The sequence below is a fragment of the Xiphophorus maculatus genome, chromosome 13, assembly GCF_002775205.1.
Source record: "Xiphophorus maculatus strain JP 163 A chromosome 13, X_maculatus-5.0-male, whole genome shotgun sequence".
Taxonomy (NCBI): Eukaryota; Metazoa; Chordata; class Actinopteri; order Cyprinodontiformes; family Poeciliidae; genus Xiphophorus; species Xiphophorus maculatus.
In genome coordinates, this window is record NC_036455.1 from 18908068 (window position 1) to 18929153 (window position 21086).

Here is a 21086-nt window from a genome sequence, read left to right on the forward strand (position 1 = left end):
TGAGTTGCTTCAGAGGTATTCAAAGTACTGGGGAGATGCAGATAACATCGGCACAATCTAATATGCTGTTAATGGATTTTAGATGGTTCACAGATAAACCAGTCATGCTAACTTGCTGACTGTTGGGCACAGCAGAAGAACTACATCTATGAGAATGTGTGGAAGCCATTATGCTCCACTTACTGCAAATCCTGGGTGGAATTAGATTTAAGAGACAGATCCGCTCTAAGATGACGGCCCGACTATCTCCAGTACAGCATTGGTACAATATCCCATAAACCTTCCACTTATTTACACTCATCTTTTAATGTGGATGGTGATTACTTTTGTCATTCCACAAAGCAAATGATTACTAATTGGTCCTTAGCTGCTGCTCTTGTCGTCTTAAAGACCAAAAACCCAAGGCATTCCGTGATTGTTTAGACACTATAAATTGCTCTCCAGTTTTCATCAGTGCATTGGTTTTGTTTTTGTGCTCAGCAGCTCAAATTCCATTATTTTTCCGTTCTCACATGCAGTTTGTTTTTCACTTCCAGCATCATAACATGCTGTTATTTAGTTGCTCCGATTTTGTCGAGTGTGCCTCATCTGTTTAAAATCTCATCCAGTCTATGCTAATATGTGTTTTCTTCTCTTCTCATATCTTCTTCGAACGCTAGCCTTCCACTCTGTTTTTTTTTTCTCTCTCTCAGCTTATCTTCCTCTGTTTCTCCCCGCGCCCTCCTTCTTGAGAGGCGCTGGTTTCTTAATGACTTCGCTGTGGTTTGACTTTCAGCTTGAACTCACTCACCGTCTACGTTTAGCGTCGGAGAGATCTGAGAAGCTCTCCTCTCCTCACAGGTTGTCCATGCAGTGCTGATATCTTGTGATGTCATGTAGGAATGTGGCTCCGCTCATTGCGGCTTGACTTTCTTCACAAGACAGACCAAAGGAAAAGGGCTATCTGAGTCAAAATATGTCGATGGTGTGTTAAATATAGATGGGCTGAGGGATGTGGCGGAAAGCCGTTTTGTTTTTCAAACTGTTGTGGCTTCTATCAAGATCCACCTTTACCAAACCGAAAACTTTTCAGAAAGGTGACACTGATGGCACTGAAATATATGCATATATACAGACAGGTTACATTGAATATGTGCTTTCAAGATAGTTTCCATTGTTGGATCAAAATGCGCAAGTCTGGGGCGTGCCGTGGTGGCGTAGCGGTTAGCGCGACTCGTATTTGGAGGCCTTGAGTCCTCGACGCGGCCATCGCGGGTTCGACTCCCGGACCCGACGACATTTGCCGCATGTCTTCCCCCCCTCTCCTTCCCCATTTCCTGTCAGCCTACTGTCATATAAGGGACACTAGAGCCCACAAAAAGACCCCCTGGAGGGGTAAAAAAAATAAATAAATAAAAAATGCGCAAGTCTGTTTTGAATCCTGGTCATCAACCCTAAACTGAGATGGAAATATGTGAGAGACATCAGATTAGGAATCCTGGAATTGTTCAAGGAGCTTTATCTCTTTAGAAACTGTCAGTCATCAACCAGAACAGTTATTGCAAGATAATTGCATTTATCAAGAAGGGAGTGAGGTTCTTGGATTAAATCAAAGGAATCAAGAAGGAATTAGTCAGTACAGTTCAAGCTTAAATGGTGCCAGTTGATCAGTAGCTGAAAATTCCAGTATACATCCCCAAGACCACTTTAAGACGTCATCCTGTATTTTTTTTTTTTGTGATGCTTTAAAACGGTGTTCTTGTGTAGTCAAATGTATCTTGGGAATGAAGGTCAGATGAAGCACCTTAAAGCAAGGGGTGAGGCAGAAATAATGTGTGTAAAGCAAGAGCTACGGTAGTGTAGCTGGTTTGCCGACAGTTTGTCGACATTTTCTTGCCAAGGACTGTGGTGCTGGGTCTGCAACGCTAGTTATCACTGGCCCAAGTTGCATGCTGGTATATGCAGGATGTTGGGGAAACTTTAAGAAGGATCAGGCTGAAAGAAAGTGATGTGGGGAATAAGCAAAATGCCCAAGTGATGCAACCTGCTCATCTGAAAACATGTCTACTTACATACTGGAAACACCTAGTGAGCTCAGAAAAAATAAAAATAAAAATCTATGTTAAGTTACCTGAACTAGTCTTTGAAAAAGTGGTTCTCCAAAAGTCAGAAGAAGTGATGCATCTCTGTGATCTTCAAAAATATATTTCCAAAAAAAAAAAAACCCATCAGAGATTTTAAAATTCCATTTAGGTGGATCATGACATAGCGGTGAAGTTTTCATACTCTTCCAGGACAAGATCTAAAGAAAAAGAGCTTGTTAGAGACAACTGGGAAGATCAGAGTGGATTATGGAAAAAACACACCTTTTAAAAGATCTAAAGAGCTTCAAATTGGTTTGAAGCCATTTGGAGTGGGCAGAGCATACCGAATGTTGCATGCAAAAGATCTTTGCTCTCATAGATATTCAGCAGTCTCTCACTTTTCAGGGAAAGTATATGAAAGGAACACAAAGCCCAGGGGAAATGCGGTTTTGGGGATGGGCTGAAGTGAAAAAGCACTGCAGTAAAACCTGACAAAGGGCCCATCATGTGGTGCTTTGCTGCATTTTGTAATGAAAGGAATAATGTATGACACAGAAATTATGAAATCAGTAAAATGTCATTTTCATTTTCATACAATTCCTACATAATTTTTTGTTCAGGAATGTGTAAACCAACGTTTTGCGTGATTAGGATTGTCTTCTTTTGGTTCTGTTGAAGTCGATGTTATCTCCACTTTCTGGCACGGCACAGGATATATAAACACCTGATTTTTTTAAAACCAATAGAAAAAATTCCCCTGTTTAAAAATATACCCTGTAGTATTGATGGGGTTTGTATTTTACCTTTTTTCTTTTTTTTAAAGAGCTAGCTTGTTTATATTTATTTCTTAAGCCATTTAAAATGACATGCTTAAAATCAACAGGTGCCAAAAAGTCTACGTCGACCACTGTCATTGTCATTAACAGTTTTTTTATTGCCTTTGCAAAGCCATTAAGCAGCATAATTAATGCTTTAAACACCAGGAGTTTTAAATGAAACTGAAAGCACTGAAGGCAACTCTATCAAGGCCAAATCCTGCCTCGGGCAAAATGACGTGGAGCATTATATTTAGACCAGGAAAAGAAGAGAGGGCTGATGGGGGTAAAAAAATATATATACTTGTAATTGTGTGTGAAACTCTTCTTGCTAACTGGATAAATCTAATTGTGTGTGTGTGTGTGGGAGTGAAGCATCATGTTAACCTCTACTTGGCTACATATATATATATATATATATTTTTTTTTAGATGGAGAAAGATATGAGTTGTAGTCATATATTTTGACAGCAACCGTTTTAAAATTTGGATACAACAGCAATTTCTCTGGAAGCATGCACGAAAGGGCGGAGACTAAGAATTTGTTGGGCTTTATATGTGTACGTGTGTCACAGAGGCGCCGTTCTAGGCAGGATGAGGTTAGCTCACAACATTGCTGCTTGTGTGACAGGCAGTCAGAGGAGAGTTAGAGCTCCAGAGAACAGCTGAACATCAGCCTCTGGCCTTGACCACGTACAAGGTGCACAGGGTCCTGGAAGGGAAGGATATGCCACACATAAGCTCTCACACACACACACCCTCATGCACCCCCCGCACACACACACACACACACGCATGCACGCAGGCTCACAAATAAAAAAATATACCCTCGTTCTTCTCCATGCATTGTCCTCCCTTTTCTCTAACTACCCATCATTTATTGGCTAATGTCTCTCCTCGACTCAGCCATCAAAATCTTGCTGCTGTATCTATTTTTTTTTTATTCTCCCTCTTCCTTCCTTTAGGGGGAGAAAAAAATCAGCTGCATCAGCACTGTGCTTACCTTCTACCCCGAGAATACACTCTACACATACTCATACACCCACACAATGAGTGAATAAGATTAAAGGATGAATGGCCTGATTTGGCCTATGCTGTTGTAGGCCTGCATATATTTTCAAGCAGAGAGCACAAAATATACACAAATGTTTAAATAAGTAAAACTGCATTTGTGTGGCTGAGTGAGTCCCTTAAAGCAAGTATGGGAGGTTTTCCAGAGTAAATAAACCTTAGTCACGTTCTTCTGTGAGGTTTGTACGTTTCCTAAAACACATGTGTTCATACACCTTGAACTTTTTAACATTTTGTCAAGTTGAAAAAATTTTGTTTTATTGGGATATTATGTAATAAACCAACACAAACTCAGGTCTTTAGAATCTGGTAGCCCTAATTAAATCCAATATGAGAAGATACCTTCAGAAGCCACCTAATCAGGAGTTACAATCTACTATGAATATCTCTTGGAAGGTTGTTTAATCAATAATGCCAAGTATTGCACACTTCCAGTTCTACCAAAACATGGTCAAAAATGAACTGACAGGCCTGGTGAGGACAACATTTATCACTGAGAGAGACAAAAATCCCATGACAACTCTGGAGAAGCTGTATTCACCCGATGGTTTTGGCGCCACCTCCACCCTTTTCTCTCCTCTCTCCCGGCTACACATTTACTGTCTGACTCAATCTTCCCCGTCCGTTCATGCCCTCCTCCCGTCCCCATGGGGTAAGGTTGGACTAATTGGAAGCAGAAGTTCTTCATTGAGATGACTCTGAAGCCAGTCAGGTGAAAACTCTTCTTAATGGACCTCTGCTCTCTCCACACACAGCAGGAATGCCTTAATGCTAAGACCTATATACGTATATAGTGCATACATTCCTTTGTGGTTGAACATATAAACACATACGCTTATCCTTCTCTCTGGAGAACGTAATTGTTCCTTTTGCTTTTATAATAGAAAGAAGAGTTCTTTTTAAATCTCTCTATGCCTCTGTTTTTCCCCTTCTCTTCATCAATCTGGCACTCACTTGAGACACCTGTGCAGAAAATCTATTCTTTACCATGTCTGTTGCAATATCAACATTTTCTTGCAGCTTTCCCTCGACAACAGCAGACTCCCGTGGCAGTTTTTTTCCCCCCCTTTTCATTTTCACAAATTCACAGATTGCCGTTGCCCGTATTGCATAGCAAAATGTCATCTTTCCAGCCTTCACACATTAAACCGGCGTCTGTGTGTCTCCAATTTTATCTGTGCTTGGCATGTGATTCAGGGCCATATCTGGCTCATGCTTGACGATCGCGATTTGGACGCTGCGAGAATCCCTCCCAGTTTGTTGACCGCCCCTTCTCCTCGGGCTCTGCATTACACCCTCGATCTAATCCCCCACTTTCCCGCAGTGTTGCTGCTGCTGCTGGACCAAGATGGCTGCCTTCCAACTCAATTTGTGGTCAAGTAAAAGGGCTATTTGCATGGACATGTGTCCTGTCGTTTAACATGTGGCAATCTTTCTTGGATTGCCACAGGCGTGTATTTGCATATCTTCTTTTTAGTTTATCATCCATAGGCAGTGTTTGTGGGGATTTTTCCCCTGCATTGTGACACTTGTACTCATTTTAATATTTAGAAATAAAAAAGTGGGATGTAATAAATTATATAAAATGGAAACGTAATGAGAGAGAGAGGGCACATGTTGCAAACGGGGGGAAAAAATAAGTGACTTTTCAACGATTAGCTGAGTTTGGCAAGCAACACTGTCCTCTGTTAGAATTTGTACACAAGGATTTTGATTCTTCATGGCGATCCACATGCACAGGCAGATCAGTTCGTGGGGATGCGCAATAAATGAGCGGAGGACACCTGCGTTTCAATTTGCCTGTGTATGTCTGGGTTTGTGACAGATCTCTGCCGCTCTCTGGGTGGTAAATTGTTTTGATTGCTAAAAATGGCAAAGCTGCAGTGGAATGATGTTCCTAACACAAAGTGGCTCTTTGCCAAAATTACATAATTACTTTGCCTCGTGATGTAAGATATGCTGATTAATCCTAGCACCTTTTAAAAAATTTGTGATGATACTTTTGTGGCTCTTTTAAGTTTTCCTTTTCAAAATCACAATTAAACTGACAAACTTTATTTTATTGGCCCACTTTTAAAGTATATAAAAGCTTTTATGACTTAGTGTTTTACTGGTTATGAATTAGATGCTCTGCTATAAGATTTTGAATAATGGACTGGTCTAATTGGGGTTTTGCGTAATTAGCAACATTATAATGAAAGATAACAGATTTGATTAGTCTTAGACTAATATATATATATATATATATATATATATATATATATATATATATATATATGTATGTATGTGTGTGTGTGTAACTGATTCAGTCATTGAAAAGATCTAAAACTGCTTTAATTTGAATTGAAACTTAATGCACAATCCCAACCTAATTTTTAGAATATTTATTATACAAGTCCTCAACGTAAGCATTCATGTACACAGATAAAATATACTAACTTTTAAGTTTGAATTTAACATTTAGAACAGCTTTAGTGAATCTTTTTGGTATTCTATAGCACTAGGATGATGGGAAATGGATGAAAAATTAATGGTTGTCAATTTTGTTCTAAAAAATCTAAAAGGTTTGTGTGTGTATTCACCCTCCTTTGGTATCCCTAAATAAAAACCCAGCATAATAAATTGTTTTAGGAACTTACTTATATTAGAAATTACTTTCCACCTCAGTGTAATTTAATCTGTAAAAATACAGGTGTACTATAAAACAAAATCGGAAGTGTTTTTAGAAAATTTAGTGTAGAAACTGCATGCTCGATTGTTATTCTAAAATAATCTAGCACTGAACAATTTGAGCCCTTTTCAGTAAATTATCAGAAAATTGAAGTGCAGGCCTGCCAACATATGCCCATCCCCTTAAATTATTTGCAAGCAAAGTAATTTGATCACAGAAGCAAAGAAGAATGAATTTTTTTCTCTGCAGGAGGTGCTGAGAGCTACAGCTCAGGTGCCAGGATCTTGGTAGGACAACTAGTAGCTGTTTTCTCTGCAATCTGACCTTCATGGAAGACTGGCAAAAAGACGTAGGCACAGGGAAGCTGCTCAGAGTTGATGGGGAAAATGGATATTAATGCAGGGCAATTCTGAAAGAAAATTGGTTTTATGCAGGAGAATGATTTAGACTGTGGTGGAGGTACAGCTTTCAGAAGTAGAAAAGCACTGAACATACTGCCAGAGATACAGTGGAACAGTTTAGATCAACACATTTAAGGGTGTGAATGGTCCTGTCACAGTCCGAGCCTAAATGCAATTGGAGATCTGTGGCAAGACTTCAATTTGATGTTCCCAGATTGGTGCCATCAAATATCCTTTGAAAGAGGTGGCAGGGTCAAACCAAGTTGTTTCTAGGAACTTTTCCCTCAGGGGCACTAAATACAAATGCACAGCATATTTTGGGGATTTGTTTTTTTTTTTTTTGTTTTTTTTTTTGAATGAATGAATCATGTTCATTCTATTCTTCGTTGATTGTGTTTAGATCCATAATATAAGATGTATTTCAAGTTTTGATTGTAGGATAGCAACGTTAAAACGAGTCTGAATATTTTTTGTTTTTGTAGGAACAGTAAAGATGAGTCATACAGGTTGTTTCAGTTCAAGTGGGAGCAGAGTTTTGGACATGGGGGATACAAATCCAAGAAAAAGCTGCAAGATCACCTACCGAGACAACAAAATTTGATAGATAGAAGTTAGTTCCCCAGCTATCAGATCACTGGCTGTGGATTAAGAGTAAGGGCATTAAAGTGGGCATCATTCATTGACTCAAACAATAACGGCTAAGATAAAATGTTTGGAGGAAAACTCTCTTGAGAAAGAGCTACATTATCACTTTTTATATATGTTTTTATTTAGATATGACTAAATTCAGCTTAAATTAGGTGAGGTGGACAAAACTGAAACACATCAGGAAAGGTACATAAACATGCATGTGTTTAAGCATATCTAAAATGTGTGCAAACTTTTAGTACAGATATACTAGAAACCCACTGATTTTATGATGGATGGTGTCTGGAGGCTGCAGAGTGACAAATCTAATGCCGTCACACATTAGCTCTGATTTCCAGTAGCAACACCTTTAGGTATCCAAATTCTTTTACTACTGTTTCTCAACAAAATATGCCTTTGTGTGTTGTCCTTTTCCTTGATTTGAAACATTTTATGTAACCATCAAGCAAAATAAAATTAAATAAAATCATTTTTTCACAAATGGATAATAGTTTATCATGAGGGTTTCTTGATAAGGATTAGGGCTAATATTTATTTAGCTTTTGAGACATTCGACTTCAACAAAAATATATAAAATTTTGCAGTAGTTTTTAAGTGTTTCTCATGGAAAATAGATTTTTCTCACACTCAGTTCTTTATAGAGTGGAACGAGTCTAAAAAGTTGACATTAGGTGTTCAATAAGCTATGTGTTAAGTGAATGATTTCAGGCTGAATGAAACATGACCAGACAAGTTTATTATGTCGTGCTGTTACCTTAATTAGATTGTTTTGTGGTGCTCATTTAAACCAATATCACAGTATTTTATATATGACTTCTTTTCAGTAGAGTAGAGTGATGCAATGCCAATGTGGGGGGAAAAAAACAAACAACAATCTGGCATTGCCTTCTACGCATTTGGAACTGTAGCTTACTCAGTTTGGCTGCCACAAGCTAAACATGTTGGAAGTGCCCAATGCATGATGCTGCAGCTCTGATACACTTAATGTAAAACACATGTTCAATATTACAAGACAATTAATATGACGGTGCATCAAAAATTTCAGCAAAGCCCTAAAAATGCAATTACTCAGTCTCGCGTTATACTGTTGTTGTTGTTCATATAGCGCCCTTTGTAAAAGCTAGAAAATAAGTGACTCATGGCATGACTGACTTCTGGAATATTTGAGCAATTATCTGACCATGTGGGGACATAGAAGATATAGAAGTTTTTTTTTTCCTTTTTTAATCAAACAATTTATCCTTAAATATGAAAAAAGTAATAAGGAAAATGTGAGATGGTGATGTCACCTTCATTCAGCTTAGTACCATTTACTAGGCCATGCAATTGATTAAAATACATACAGTCAAAGAGGCAAGAAACTGACACACTTTTTATTATTATTATTTTTTTTAAATCCAGTGTATTCAATTTGACTACAATAATGTATACATTTTCAATGTCTTTGATCTGGTGTGCTGATTCTAGAGTGTCTGTGTATGATATACATCTGAGTGGCTTGGTTTCAACATCAAAGTTCTAGTTTGCATAATAATATTTACTGACTTGTGGTATGGTTTTATTTGATGTTTTGGCCTGTACTCGGAACTGAATCCTCATTTGATGTTTCTTTAGAACATTTGGAACTTGCAAATCAAACATAGCACAAAGGTTAATAGATAATTTCTACTGCATTTTGTCAATGTGAATTACAAAGATAAAAATAGCACCTTTTCCATCCCTAAATGTAGGTGTTTTTGGATCTTTGATGTGTTATTGGATCTCAGAGGTGTGATGATCACAGTTTTTATTAGCTGCCAGTTGGTGCTGAAACTGTTTTGTTCCATTTTTAAAAGTGCAGGATGGTCAGACTTTGTTACGTTTGAAACTAATTCAATTAATCAAACAAGAAATTTACATATTCTTTTTTCCTACTACCAAGCCTTAAGAAATTATAAGAAAGTAATGTTTACCAAAATACTAATTACTTGTTTGATTGGAGCTGAAATGTGTTATAGAACTAGAAAGTTGACACAATCATATCAGTCGGTTTTGCTTCTTAATTAAATCTTTTTTGTTAAATTGAGAATTTAGAAAGTTTTTAAACACCTCAAAAACTGTTGATCATTGAAAAATCCCATCTAAATATGACACATTGGTAAAAATGACTATGTACTCGGTCTTAAATTTTTTGGTATCTGTCTCTGTTTGTGTTTCTTCCCACACTGACTCCACTGCAGGTTTATGTCTGCAGTAACTGCAGTCAAACCATTTGCTAAAGAAATGCTAAATATGTCAAGTTGTCATGTTTTATTTAGGATTTTTTGACAGTGTATAGATGATTTCAGAGCTAACCAAGTTTTCTTTACAATTGCTTTGGTAAGTTTGCATTTAGGTGAAAAATACAAAGCAAACTTACTTGAGTTTTTTTTTTATACTTTTGCAATCAATTGTATTGTGGCTTTGATCACAAGACTGATTTATTTTTATTTTTTTATTTTTTCCCCCCTCAGGTTAACTGGGTTCCAGCTGCCTTCACCTATTGTGAGTACAGGCTCCAGACTCACCTTGTGGCTGCTATCTGATTATGCTGTCAGCGGGCAGGGATTTAAAGCAGTTTATGAAGGTAAGACTGGTTAGATGTTTCATAAATGCCAAAGGTTTTTTTTATTTGTTTTTATCGCTGTTGCAGAATACATATTTTTATCAAAAGAATTGAACTGATAGGATCTTGAAAAAAGCTGTGCAAGTTGCCAATAAGTTCTATAATTTTTATTTACAGAATTCTAATCGTTAATTCAGCGTTTGAAATTCCTTTACAAAGTCAAATGTCGTTTTATCAGAGGAGATAAAAGCATTAGGAAAGAGAAATAATTTACTGTATACCTCTACTTGCTTATCTGATACTCCAGGTATTTAGTTGACCTCTACTGACATGCTGGATCTGCCAGGAGTGTGTTGGTTGACTTGTGTGGCTACTTAAAAAAATATATCCTTATCGACTACGGATATTTTATGTCCTTAAGGACTATAGCTATTTTAGGTTATATAAAATGTGTCTCAGAAATCTAACATTCTGCTTGGCCTGGTTGAGCATCCTTATCATGATGATAAAACACTTCATCAACAATTTGTCCACACAATGCATTTCGTGAAATAATAGAGCTTTTTACTCCTGTGATAATTTCAGTGCATTCGGCAACAGGAGGAATTTGTACAAAGTCATAATTACCTGTCTCCTTCCTCGCATGACACTGGCAAGCCCTACTAGAACGACCTATGCCATAGGGGAAAAGATAAGTGCTCTGCTGTGCTGACATGTGGTGCTGCCCTCTAAGTTACAGTGAATGTTAATTGGATTGTGAAAAATAGAAGTGATATGCAAATAAGAACCGGCTCTCTTTAGCTGTGCATAGGACACAATTTATGCACTGATGCTACATGGTCTATCTGAAACATTTGGCAAAGACATAAAGCTAAAGGGAACATTTCATTTATGTTTTGCCACAAAGGAACACAATAAGGTCTTTGTAAATTGTGGTTAATTAATATTGACTGGAAGCTGAGAAACCCCAGGATGATATGATGTGTTGCTTTTAGCTGATCAGTGCAAAGGCTGTTTGACTGGAAGCCACTATCAGTACCTGCTGCTATGCTTTCATTGAATTTAGTTTTCAGTCAGCAACAGTGCAGAATGGTCATCAATGAGCAAGTTAGTGACACAAAAATGTTTATGTAGCCTCCATGATGTAAACATGATACCTTAAACATGATACTTTTACCTGGTGTTACATAGTATTCATATGTACTGCAAACTTGCTCCTTCCGGCCTTATGCTCGGTGTGAGTTAAGTTGTTCATTTTAAACTCTGTTTGAGTCTATTGTTGAGATGATTGATGTTTACTTTTGCAGGTCATTTCGTAGCACTAAAGTATGATGGACAACCACAAGCCTGTTTGCATACAGGATTTGCACATAATCTCATTTATGCACATAATCTCTCATTTCTGAAAGTAGCAAAACTGCATAGCACGTTCATTCCAAGAATATGTACATTATTAGGTTTTGTAGAATGACTTTATTCACCTGCAGCTTTAGGCGAATAAAGAAACAGCTAACCTGGAGTTTGAACTCTTGTGCATTTGTCCAAAGTGAAAAGTGTGGATGCATGTGTGATGGAGTGATTTGCTTGGCCCACTTATTTTACAAGATTGGAAATGTGATATCAATTCACTGTCATATATGATGCATGAATATTGCCCGCGGTTACGTTATCAAAAATAGATGCCTGTGTAGGTCTAAACGTTTTTTTCTTTTTTGGGGGGTTGTGGCGAACGCCTGGGGTATCTTATAAACTTATACTTGTCACATGTATGTTGGCATAATAACACTACTCATTGCATCAAATTCTGCTCTGCTGTCTGAATTTTTATTTTGCAATAGTTTACATATTGACTTTAAGTATGTTCTTGCAAATGTTCTAAACATTTTTTAAAGGTTCCAGTAAATTATAGGTTGAAGGACTGCTTCCAGACATTGGAAAGCAACGACATTTTGGCACTTCAGCAAACTGCTTTGCCTTGTTCTGAAGTGTCCAAAAATAATAACCAAGGTTCAGTTTATCTTAAAATTGCAGTTCTCAGCTGATGAGCATTAAAAAAAACTGAATGAAGGTACTTCTGAATCCTTTGTTTCATGTCTTTACTTTTTGGTATAAATATAGTCCCCCCTCCAGGGAGCTGCATAAGATGTGTGCAGGACAGATGTCATTGTTAAAAAGCACCAATCCAACCATGAAGGATACCAAAACACTGAGGAACAACTCAGCCGATCGCCTCGTCAAGCAATGCCACAGAAACTAAACACAGACTCCAAGCCCAAGCAATTATTTGGGCATCTAACACAGACATGAAAACAGCTCCTGTTCACCTCTCTGCTAGTGCTGACACCACGGTTAGCAAACCTCACACATTTTAAGGCAAAGACATTGCTCTTTACAAAGAATTTGTGTCCCACCCCCTGTCTGACAAAAACTTAGTGTTAGCAGTAAAAAGACAGGAAAAAAATATCTATATATTTGTGGTCCAAATTTCTCTTCAAGCTCTGAATACTGCTGGTAACATGTACTTCTCTGACCCTGTACTGATTTTAAATAAATTTTGATGACTTGCACAAAGAAAATTCTCTTGACTCTGGCTGGTTGACTCATCAAGATTGACCAGTTAGTGGCTTTAATGAGATTCTGTCTTGTGCTTAGGGACAAGCTTATGCAAACTGGAAAATGTTTAGATGTCTGAGTGAAGTGTCAAAGTGAGTCAAAAGCAATTTTACACGAATAGCATGAGAAACTGCACTATCAGTAATTAATTTTCTTGTTGGTGTATGAGAAAGATCAAATGGCAGATATGTTGACAAGACGTACCCAAAAGGCAAATTGGACATTCTGCCTTCCAAAGCTGTGTTAAAATGTCTGTTAGTCTATTTAGGCTCACTCTTTTAGCATCTAAAGTTGTAATAATATAATTTGATATTACTCTATAGGTATAACATGATTCAAAGGTGGGTTTAAGAATAAATTTTTTTAGGCAGAGATAAAAATGTAACATTTATACAGTGGAAAAATATGGGTTGTTTAGGTATGTTTATGTCTTCTGTAACAGTAACATACTGTACATCTTCTGACTTGCACTTTTATAGTAATCACATGTCTTAGCTTTCCTTTGAGACACAAATTACAAAAAGTAATCCTCTGTTTTATTGGGGAAGGGATCATTTTGGACAGGAGGGTGAAAAGAAACCTACATTTCTTGTTTTAAAGAGGTTAATGATGAGTGGTTTTAGTTGGATTTTTTGCCTTTAGTATGTTTGGATGCAAATGTCACAGAATCTGTTTCAAGCTAATTGGCTTCTAAAAGTGGAGCTTTTGGCAGTAAAGCCTGAGCACACCAACTTCCTTTTTATATTAAGACTATGCTTACCAACCACCATTTTGGTGTGAGCTCGTCTCGTTTATATTAGATATGTTCTTTTTCAGCCCACACTGCAATAAGCCTAAGAGCTGCACAGTCCATCTCCCGAACACACTTCGTAATGGCCGAGACCACTCTGGAATCTCTCCCCTCTTGTCACCATGGCAACCACAAAACTCTTTTTTTTCTCCATCCCATATTCTTCCTTCCCCTCTCCTCTGTCTCTTTCCAAACTCTTTACTCATGTTTAATCTGCAGCAATGGAGAAGTAGCTAAAGGAGGCAAAGGGAATTGGGAACATTTGCTAAGCCTCAGAAAATATCTACTGGGAGTGTTAAAGCACTCTTATTTTCTCATATGTTGCTGCAATCCTTGTGCATAGCCACTGTATCTTTTTTCCCTTATTTATCTCTTATTCCTTTTCCTCTATGCGCTCTGCACCTTCTTTCTGATTCTTAGTATTTCCTGCTATATGTATTGTCTTCCCTGTTCTGCCTCTTTCTTTAATGACTTGCTGTGATCATCATCAAGTCATGTCTGTCTCTGTTGCATAATCAATGTGCTTCCCAACTGGGTCATGTGAAGCAAAACCTCAGCCAACTCTTCTGCATGTTTCAGGCATCCTCATCCCCTATCGAGCTAATCTTCATAGGTGCTTGTATAAAGAGGGAAAAAAACGGTCAATATTTATAAGCAGTCAAGTAAATATATTTCTCTTAGATTAAAATTTGAAGCATGTTAAAACATGTTGTCTTCTGATAAGTTGCTTTTTTTTCATGTAAAAAAAAAAGGCTCAAGGGAGTGTCTGTGCGGCTGTATTGCTTTTTATGCATCCATTAAAGCTGATCTAGATTATTGACCATCTTCTAACTCAACCAGCCTTGGCACTTCTCCTCCATCCCGCTCTGTGTTTGAGAGAAAGGAAAGTGGGGGCTGACTAAATAAAGGTGATGAGAGAGCAGCAGAGCGTGAGAGAGTTTAGTGTCTGATTGATAACTGAGCCTTGTCCTTCTAGTGATGTGTTTTCTCCAAATGAAAGTAATGACGGAGGTTAAGATAAATATACTCGGCACCAATTCTCCAATCTTGACTTTTTTTTTTTCCTTTTTTTTTTTTTTAGAAACACAAGGAATAATAAATATTTAGTGAAAGGTAGTAATTATGGCCATGATCGTGCATTTCTGTTTCACATAAAAAGGTTTTTTGCATATTGTTACTGGTTGCTTTGTTGAAATTGAATTGGTTAGGCCGAATGTGCAAAAGTAATTGAGGTGATTCCAAACACTTTCATGGCTATTATTAACTTTATGTGGACAGCTTTATTTATCACAGTAGGTTTTCCAAATATTTAGCTCACACATTATCATCATTATGGTCATGTTGGTAGTATTGGATTTTTGTGAGTAATAAACTGAGTCAAGACGAATAACTGTTTCATCATTTATCATTTATTATTATTTCATTTGTACACTGTTCTACAGCTCACAACCAATTAAACTAGAGAACTGTTGTGCTGTTTACTAATAAACCCATACAGTATTCATTCCACCTAAGCTAATGAGAATTAAATATGCAGTTTTGCTCTGGCTATATGTTAAAAACTAAAAAAAACGGCTTTAATTTTTTACATGGCCTGAAACTGCTCAAAACATTGTTTGTAAAATTTGTAGTGTATTTGATTATGAAAAAAAACAACTAAGAAACTGCTTTAAATTTTTACATTGCTTCAAACTGCTCAAAACCATAGTTTGTAAAAATTTGAAGTGTATTTGATTATGAAAACAACACAATACATACGTGACCGGCTTTGATATCTTACTTTAATTCAGACAGGTTGTAAAATTACCTTATCTTAAAGCAAATTCTGAGTGCAGTCTGATTTAACTCCCTTGGAACAGGAATAGACAATGTTTCTCATTTACTAAACCCCCCGAAGAGGAGTGATATTGGTGATACTTAGTGACTAAGTAAAGCTGCATTGTTCTTGCTTCCATAAAATTATGTAGATGCATACCATACACATTTTCAGTGTTTTGCAATTTGCATAGAAGTTGCCTAATGTACTTTCTTATGCATTAGCTGGGCTACAGCAAAACTGTATATCTGCATAAAGACTGTAGAGAATCTCCTGAGATGGGTTTGAAACCAGAGTAATGATCTGCATTTTGAAGGCAGTGTGAATTATGAAAGCTTGGGATTGGTATTTGAAGATAAGACTTTAGCTTTAGATGCCAGTACCAAAGTAAATATGGCACATTTTGTGCTGCATCTGTATGAGGACAAGTGTTTATTCAACAAGTGATACTTGCTATATTCACTGATAAGAATCTGTAAGAATCTGATGAACAGAAAATAACCAGTCACATTTCTCAGAACCCAAGCAAGAACTGAAATTCATTTCTTTGACCTTTACTGGACGTGTACGTATATGTTCAATTCCTTTGCAGTTGGAAGTTATTTTATTATTAGTTAACAGTCAGATGTCTGTCCTCTACATTTGTTTAAAATCTTCTGTGCAATAAACAACCTTGGAGTACAATCTATTTTTTTGGATATTTGTCTAAATTGTCTGAAGTATGTTTGTCTGTGGCACAGAGACATTAAGAGGCAACATATTTCTGGAAAAGATTTTTAAAAAATTTTTTTTAATTGAAGCTAACCACCTTGCTCCTATTGCATTTTGCAGCACATTCTGAAATTCTGAAGCCTGAAATAGATTTAGTCTGTAACATATACTCTCAGACAATGTTTTACAGGTTCAACAAATTCAAATGTTAAATGTGTGGTAATAAAGAAATAAAACATCAAAATTCAGAAAATGAGGTAAGCAGATAAGGTGAATGCAGGTATTTGAGATTTGGTGAAATTACTGAGCATTAGTGAAACAATAAACCATCATGATGACTCATCAAATTTTGGAAAGTTTTCTGGGGAAACAAGCGCAACTAATAAATAAGTACTTGGTTGCAAGAGTTTTAAAGAAAGAACTGTTCCCGTGATGCCTTTAAGAAAGGAAGAGATTGTACAATGTAGTAATTTGAAGGTGGTGATTGGTGTGGCAGAATAAAAATGGAGGACTTGAGCCACAGTTTTATCTCCCTTTAGTGTGTCTGTCGCAGACAGCAGAGCTGCTTTACTAGAGTAACAATGCTTGAAGTAAAATTGATTACAACCAGTGAGTTCTTTTAAAAAAAAAATCCAAAAATGTAAGACAAAAAACCCAAACTTGCCTTTATATACAATAGAAGTAATAAACCAGCTAAATGCTTTAAACCTTTTTAAAGATTTCTAAGCAAAGGTAATACCTAACTGACTGTGAATTTAATGCATATTTTAGAAAGAAATCAAAGTATTTCTTAAAAGAATTAATAGAATTTCACTGAAATAATAAACAGTCCTTTGATTTAGCCAAAAAGTCTAAAATGTATATCTTTTAAACAAAAGTCAAAACTTTCATCTAAGTAATGAAATTGCTGCTGTTTCAACTACATCTCCTGACATTCCAGCGTCCGAACGCTATTACATTTATACTAGTGTTTAAGCAAAACAAAAGTTTTGACGTTGCTTCGGCATTATGTGTCTACTTTAATTTTCATTTTGTTTTTAAACGGAGACAAATTAAATGCTCCGGTGGTTTTGACCAAAGAGAAACTTTGCCTCCATCACAGCAGAATGCATTTCAAGTAAAAAGTAAAAAGTTCTTCCTTTTTGTGTTCTCGATGCGGTATGTTTATTCATGTGGTGCAATGTTTGCTCTGAGGAGATGAACTGAGCTACCCTTTATCTGCAAACACTACTGTGTGCCCACATTTGTTGCTACTTGAAAAATACAGTGTTTGACTGTGAGTAAGCAGATCTCTGTTCGGTAGGTTGTGGTTATTTTTAGTTTCTGCCAGGTTAATGAAAAAAGAAGTCAACTTCTCGGGTGTCTAAGATATCATGTTTGATTATTGTTGCTTAGATACTCTCACACATACCATTTCCTGCAAAATTTTTCAAACATAATTTTCCTGATTTTTATCACAGTATTTGATAAAAGAAAATACGTGATTGTTTTTGTAAGTTTAATGTAATTCTTCTTCTTTTTTTTTTTTCCTTTTTTTATTTCCTGTCTCTGTGAGCCACTTTGTGATTTTGGATATATAAATAAAACATACTTTAATTACTTGGGTGTGGTCATACAATATGGAGGTTTTAAATTACATCAGTTGAGATGGAAACTTCACTGAGTAGTTTATATTCATCTTGTGATGCTCATTTATGCTAAGCTTTGCAAAAGATTGAAGTGTTTCTGGTGATTTGAAATGCCTTCCCTTTTTTGCTATTTTTTTTTTATAGACCTCACAAGTGAAGACCATTATTTAACAGTTGCTGTTTCTGCACAAGCCATATGCCAGCTTGTCATTTCTACAGGCTAAGCAGGACACAGTTTTTATTATGATCTTTTTTCCGCCTTTACCCACTTTTTGGGTGATTTGGTTGCAAGACATAGTCCGGCCTGTGGTTAGGACAGATAGGAGGTGGCAAAAAAACATTCCTGCACCGCACTGATGTTGCACTGTCACAAACACTTCACACACACTATCCAATCACATCCATTTGCACAAATGGACACACAATTCTCGTTTAGACTTCACATCTGCTGCTCAGTAGAGCGTGCACAAAATGGTCATTATTCCTTGTGACGCGCTTACTTTGGGAAGGTTTCCAGGGTTTCAGGAGCTGTGCAAATGTCCTTTTCTAATAAATCATTCTACTCTATTACATCTGCCTGGTGTTATATTTTATACATATTTCACTAGGCAATTTGAAAGCATGTGTAAGCTCAGAATAAATTCACCACAGCCGTAATAAAAGGGATGTTTCAAGCTGCTTTTTTTTTTTTAGGTCACCTGTCGAAAAAGGAAGTCTTACTGGCTTTCGATTCAGTGTGATGAAACAATGAAAAAAAAAAATCAGAACATCTGCTGCTAGTTATAGTAATGGTAACACTTCAAGTGACTTTAAGGAATTTGCACACACCATTCATAATTAAAAATGTCATACTGTTATCTATTCAGGCAGTAAGAGTGAACTTTAGCTCTGTGCTTCTGTTTTGATTTCAAATTAAACATTTTGAATTGCGTCGTCTCTTAATTATAGTATCATGTTTTAAATGTTGAGTCTGATGCATCAACATTCTACAAAATGAACAAAATGTGGTTAAATGTGCTCTCAAAATGAAGCAAGGGTGTTTTTTTTTTTTTTCTTTTAATGTGGTACACATTGTGATGGTAAGTGTAAAATAATCATGATATACTTTTGTCACTACAAAGATACAATAATGACAACATTGTCTCGGGTAATAGATGAAGCTATAGGGAGTCTTTTTGCACCACACTGATCGAGGTCATCCTAACAGCCATATCAGAGAAACACAAGCAACGCCACATGGCAGATTTGCTGTGCTGTTACTCATGCAGAGCTCTGTCTCTTCCAGTGCCATGCATTTTTTAGAGGGTTAGCTCATCTCCCCAGAAAGCTCCACAAAGCCAAACTGCTCTCTTTTCTCCTTTTGGGATAAAGGGATCAAATGTAACCTCGAAACCACTTTGCTAGTAAAGTGGTTACCTGCTTTATTTAAACTCGCCAAAAAGTTATCGGTGTGTTAGTCCTGTACAACCTGATCACAATAGTATGTTCCCTTGTTTAAAGTGGCTTGTGGATTTGCTGCTTGGTAATGTCATTTTTCTAGTCTGTCCTTGGGTAACCTTAGTGGGTTTTTTTCCCCGACAGATGAGGGGATAGTTCTCTTTTTGTTAAGGGATCATAATTGGTTAAATAACATTTAAAACCAGTGCATGCAACAATGCAAATAGTTACTTCAGTTAGTCGGTTTTTTCAGCTGATGGAGTATATATGGAATGCTGATTTGTTTTCTGCTCCGCTGTTAAGTGAAGTTCTCAATATGTTAATTAGTATGCATTTAAACAGAAATGTTCTACATACAGAATACAGCTGCACAATAACACATGCTGTATAAAGTGTTTGTGCTGCCAGGTTAATGAAAAGCAGTTGTTGAACCCTGAGAAGGTTAAACATGCTGTGTAGGTGTGATAATTGTGTACAATTTGAGGGCAATTTGCCATGGTTGACCTATGTTTGAAAACTTTATCTTTAAAGTCAGTGACCCATGCATTTCTATGCAGTGAGATGGCTTTGTTTTTCTTTGTTTTTGTTAGATCATATCTAATTTTTGAGTGCACATTCAAGTATGTATGTGCATTTAGGACTGAGGTGATACCATTTGGTATGTTATTGGCCTTGTGCTTCTTTCAGGCACCCGGAAGGGTGAGCATTTAAGGTCCTTACACTGGCTGCCTGTTTCATATCGAATAGATTTTAAGATTCTTTTAACAACGTATATCGTTCTAAATGGGTTAGCTCCTCCTTATCTTCAGGATCTTTTGAAATTTCATTCTGTGTCAAGAACTTTAAGATCAAATAATCAGCTGCTACTGAAAGTCCCTCGGACTCGACTCGAGAGAAAAGGACATTGGGCTTTTTCTGTTGCTGCTCCTATTCTCTGGAATAATCTACCTTTCCAGATTAGATTTGCCCAAATCCTGCATCATTTTAAATCGCTTCATAAAACTAATTTTTATTCTTTGGCATTCAATTGAGGCCTGATACAGTAGCTCTTCTGTTATTATTTTAACAATATACATAGATTTCTTTTTTTCTTGTATTATTTCTCTCTTTCTTTTCACCAACTTACTTTATCATTGTTTTTGTACAGCAGTTTGGTGCAGTTTTACACCTGTTTCTAAAGTGCTATATAAATAAATTTGACATTGACATAGATGGAAAGTATTGTGATTTTATTTCACCCTTTTCATGTTGAACTGGAAATTTCTGTGCAAGGTGTAATCACTCTGGGCAGAAAAGGTTAGGACTTGTAGTGCAATTGTGTCCATTTATGCTTTGGGACTTGAAATGCTAGACTAGAAAAGTTCTGAGCCTTTTTGAAAGCAAAATGTAATCCCAGTTTCACAGGGAGCTGAATTAATGCTGTCCGCAATCATGTTTTCCCATAAAAACTTGAGCCATCATTTTAAGACGTGTTTATTACCTTTGTGTTTTAAACACTTAAATTTTTATGCTTAAGTACAACACTTTCTAATTACAACAGTTACGTTTCAAGTACAGGATCCTACATCCTATTTTTACTCCAAAGCTGCATAGAAACTTGTGCAGATGTATTACATTGCCTAAGAAAATATATACTTTGTTCTTTGTACTGCTCTTCATTAATAATGTTTTAATGGCTAAGATCGCACATATTTATCAACATAATTATTGTTTGTAGGTTGGGGCTCTTTTATTGTTTATTCTTTTTAAAATTTAGTGCCTTGCAAAATAATTTGTACCCCTTTATTTATTTATTTTAGAATTTTTTTTAACAGTCAAACTTTTTCTTACTTTGGGGGA

The 21086-nt window shown here is 36.6% G+C and overlaps 1 protein-coding gene across 1 annotated transcript in view; it reads left to right on the plus strand.

The window, feature by feature from the left end:
- Positions 1 to 21086, plus strand: part of csmd2 (CUB and Sushi multiple domains 2) — a 245697-nt gene that overhangs the window by 39929 nt on the left and 184682 nt on the right. Inside the window, exon 3 of the mRNA XM_023344883.1 lies at positions 10161 to 10273. Coding sequence (XP_023200651.1) covers positions 10161 to 10273 — 113 coding nt within the window. The remainder of the gene's footprint in view (positions 1 to 10160; positions 10274 to 21086) is intronic.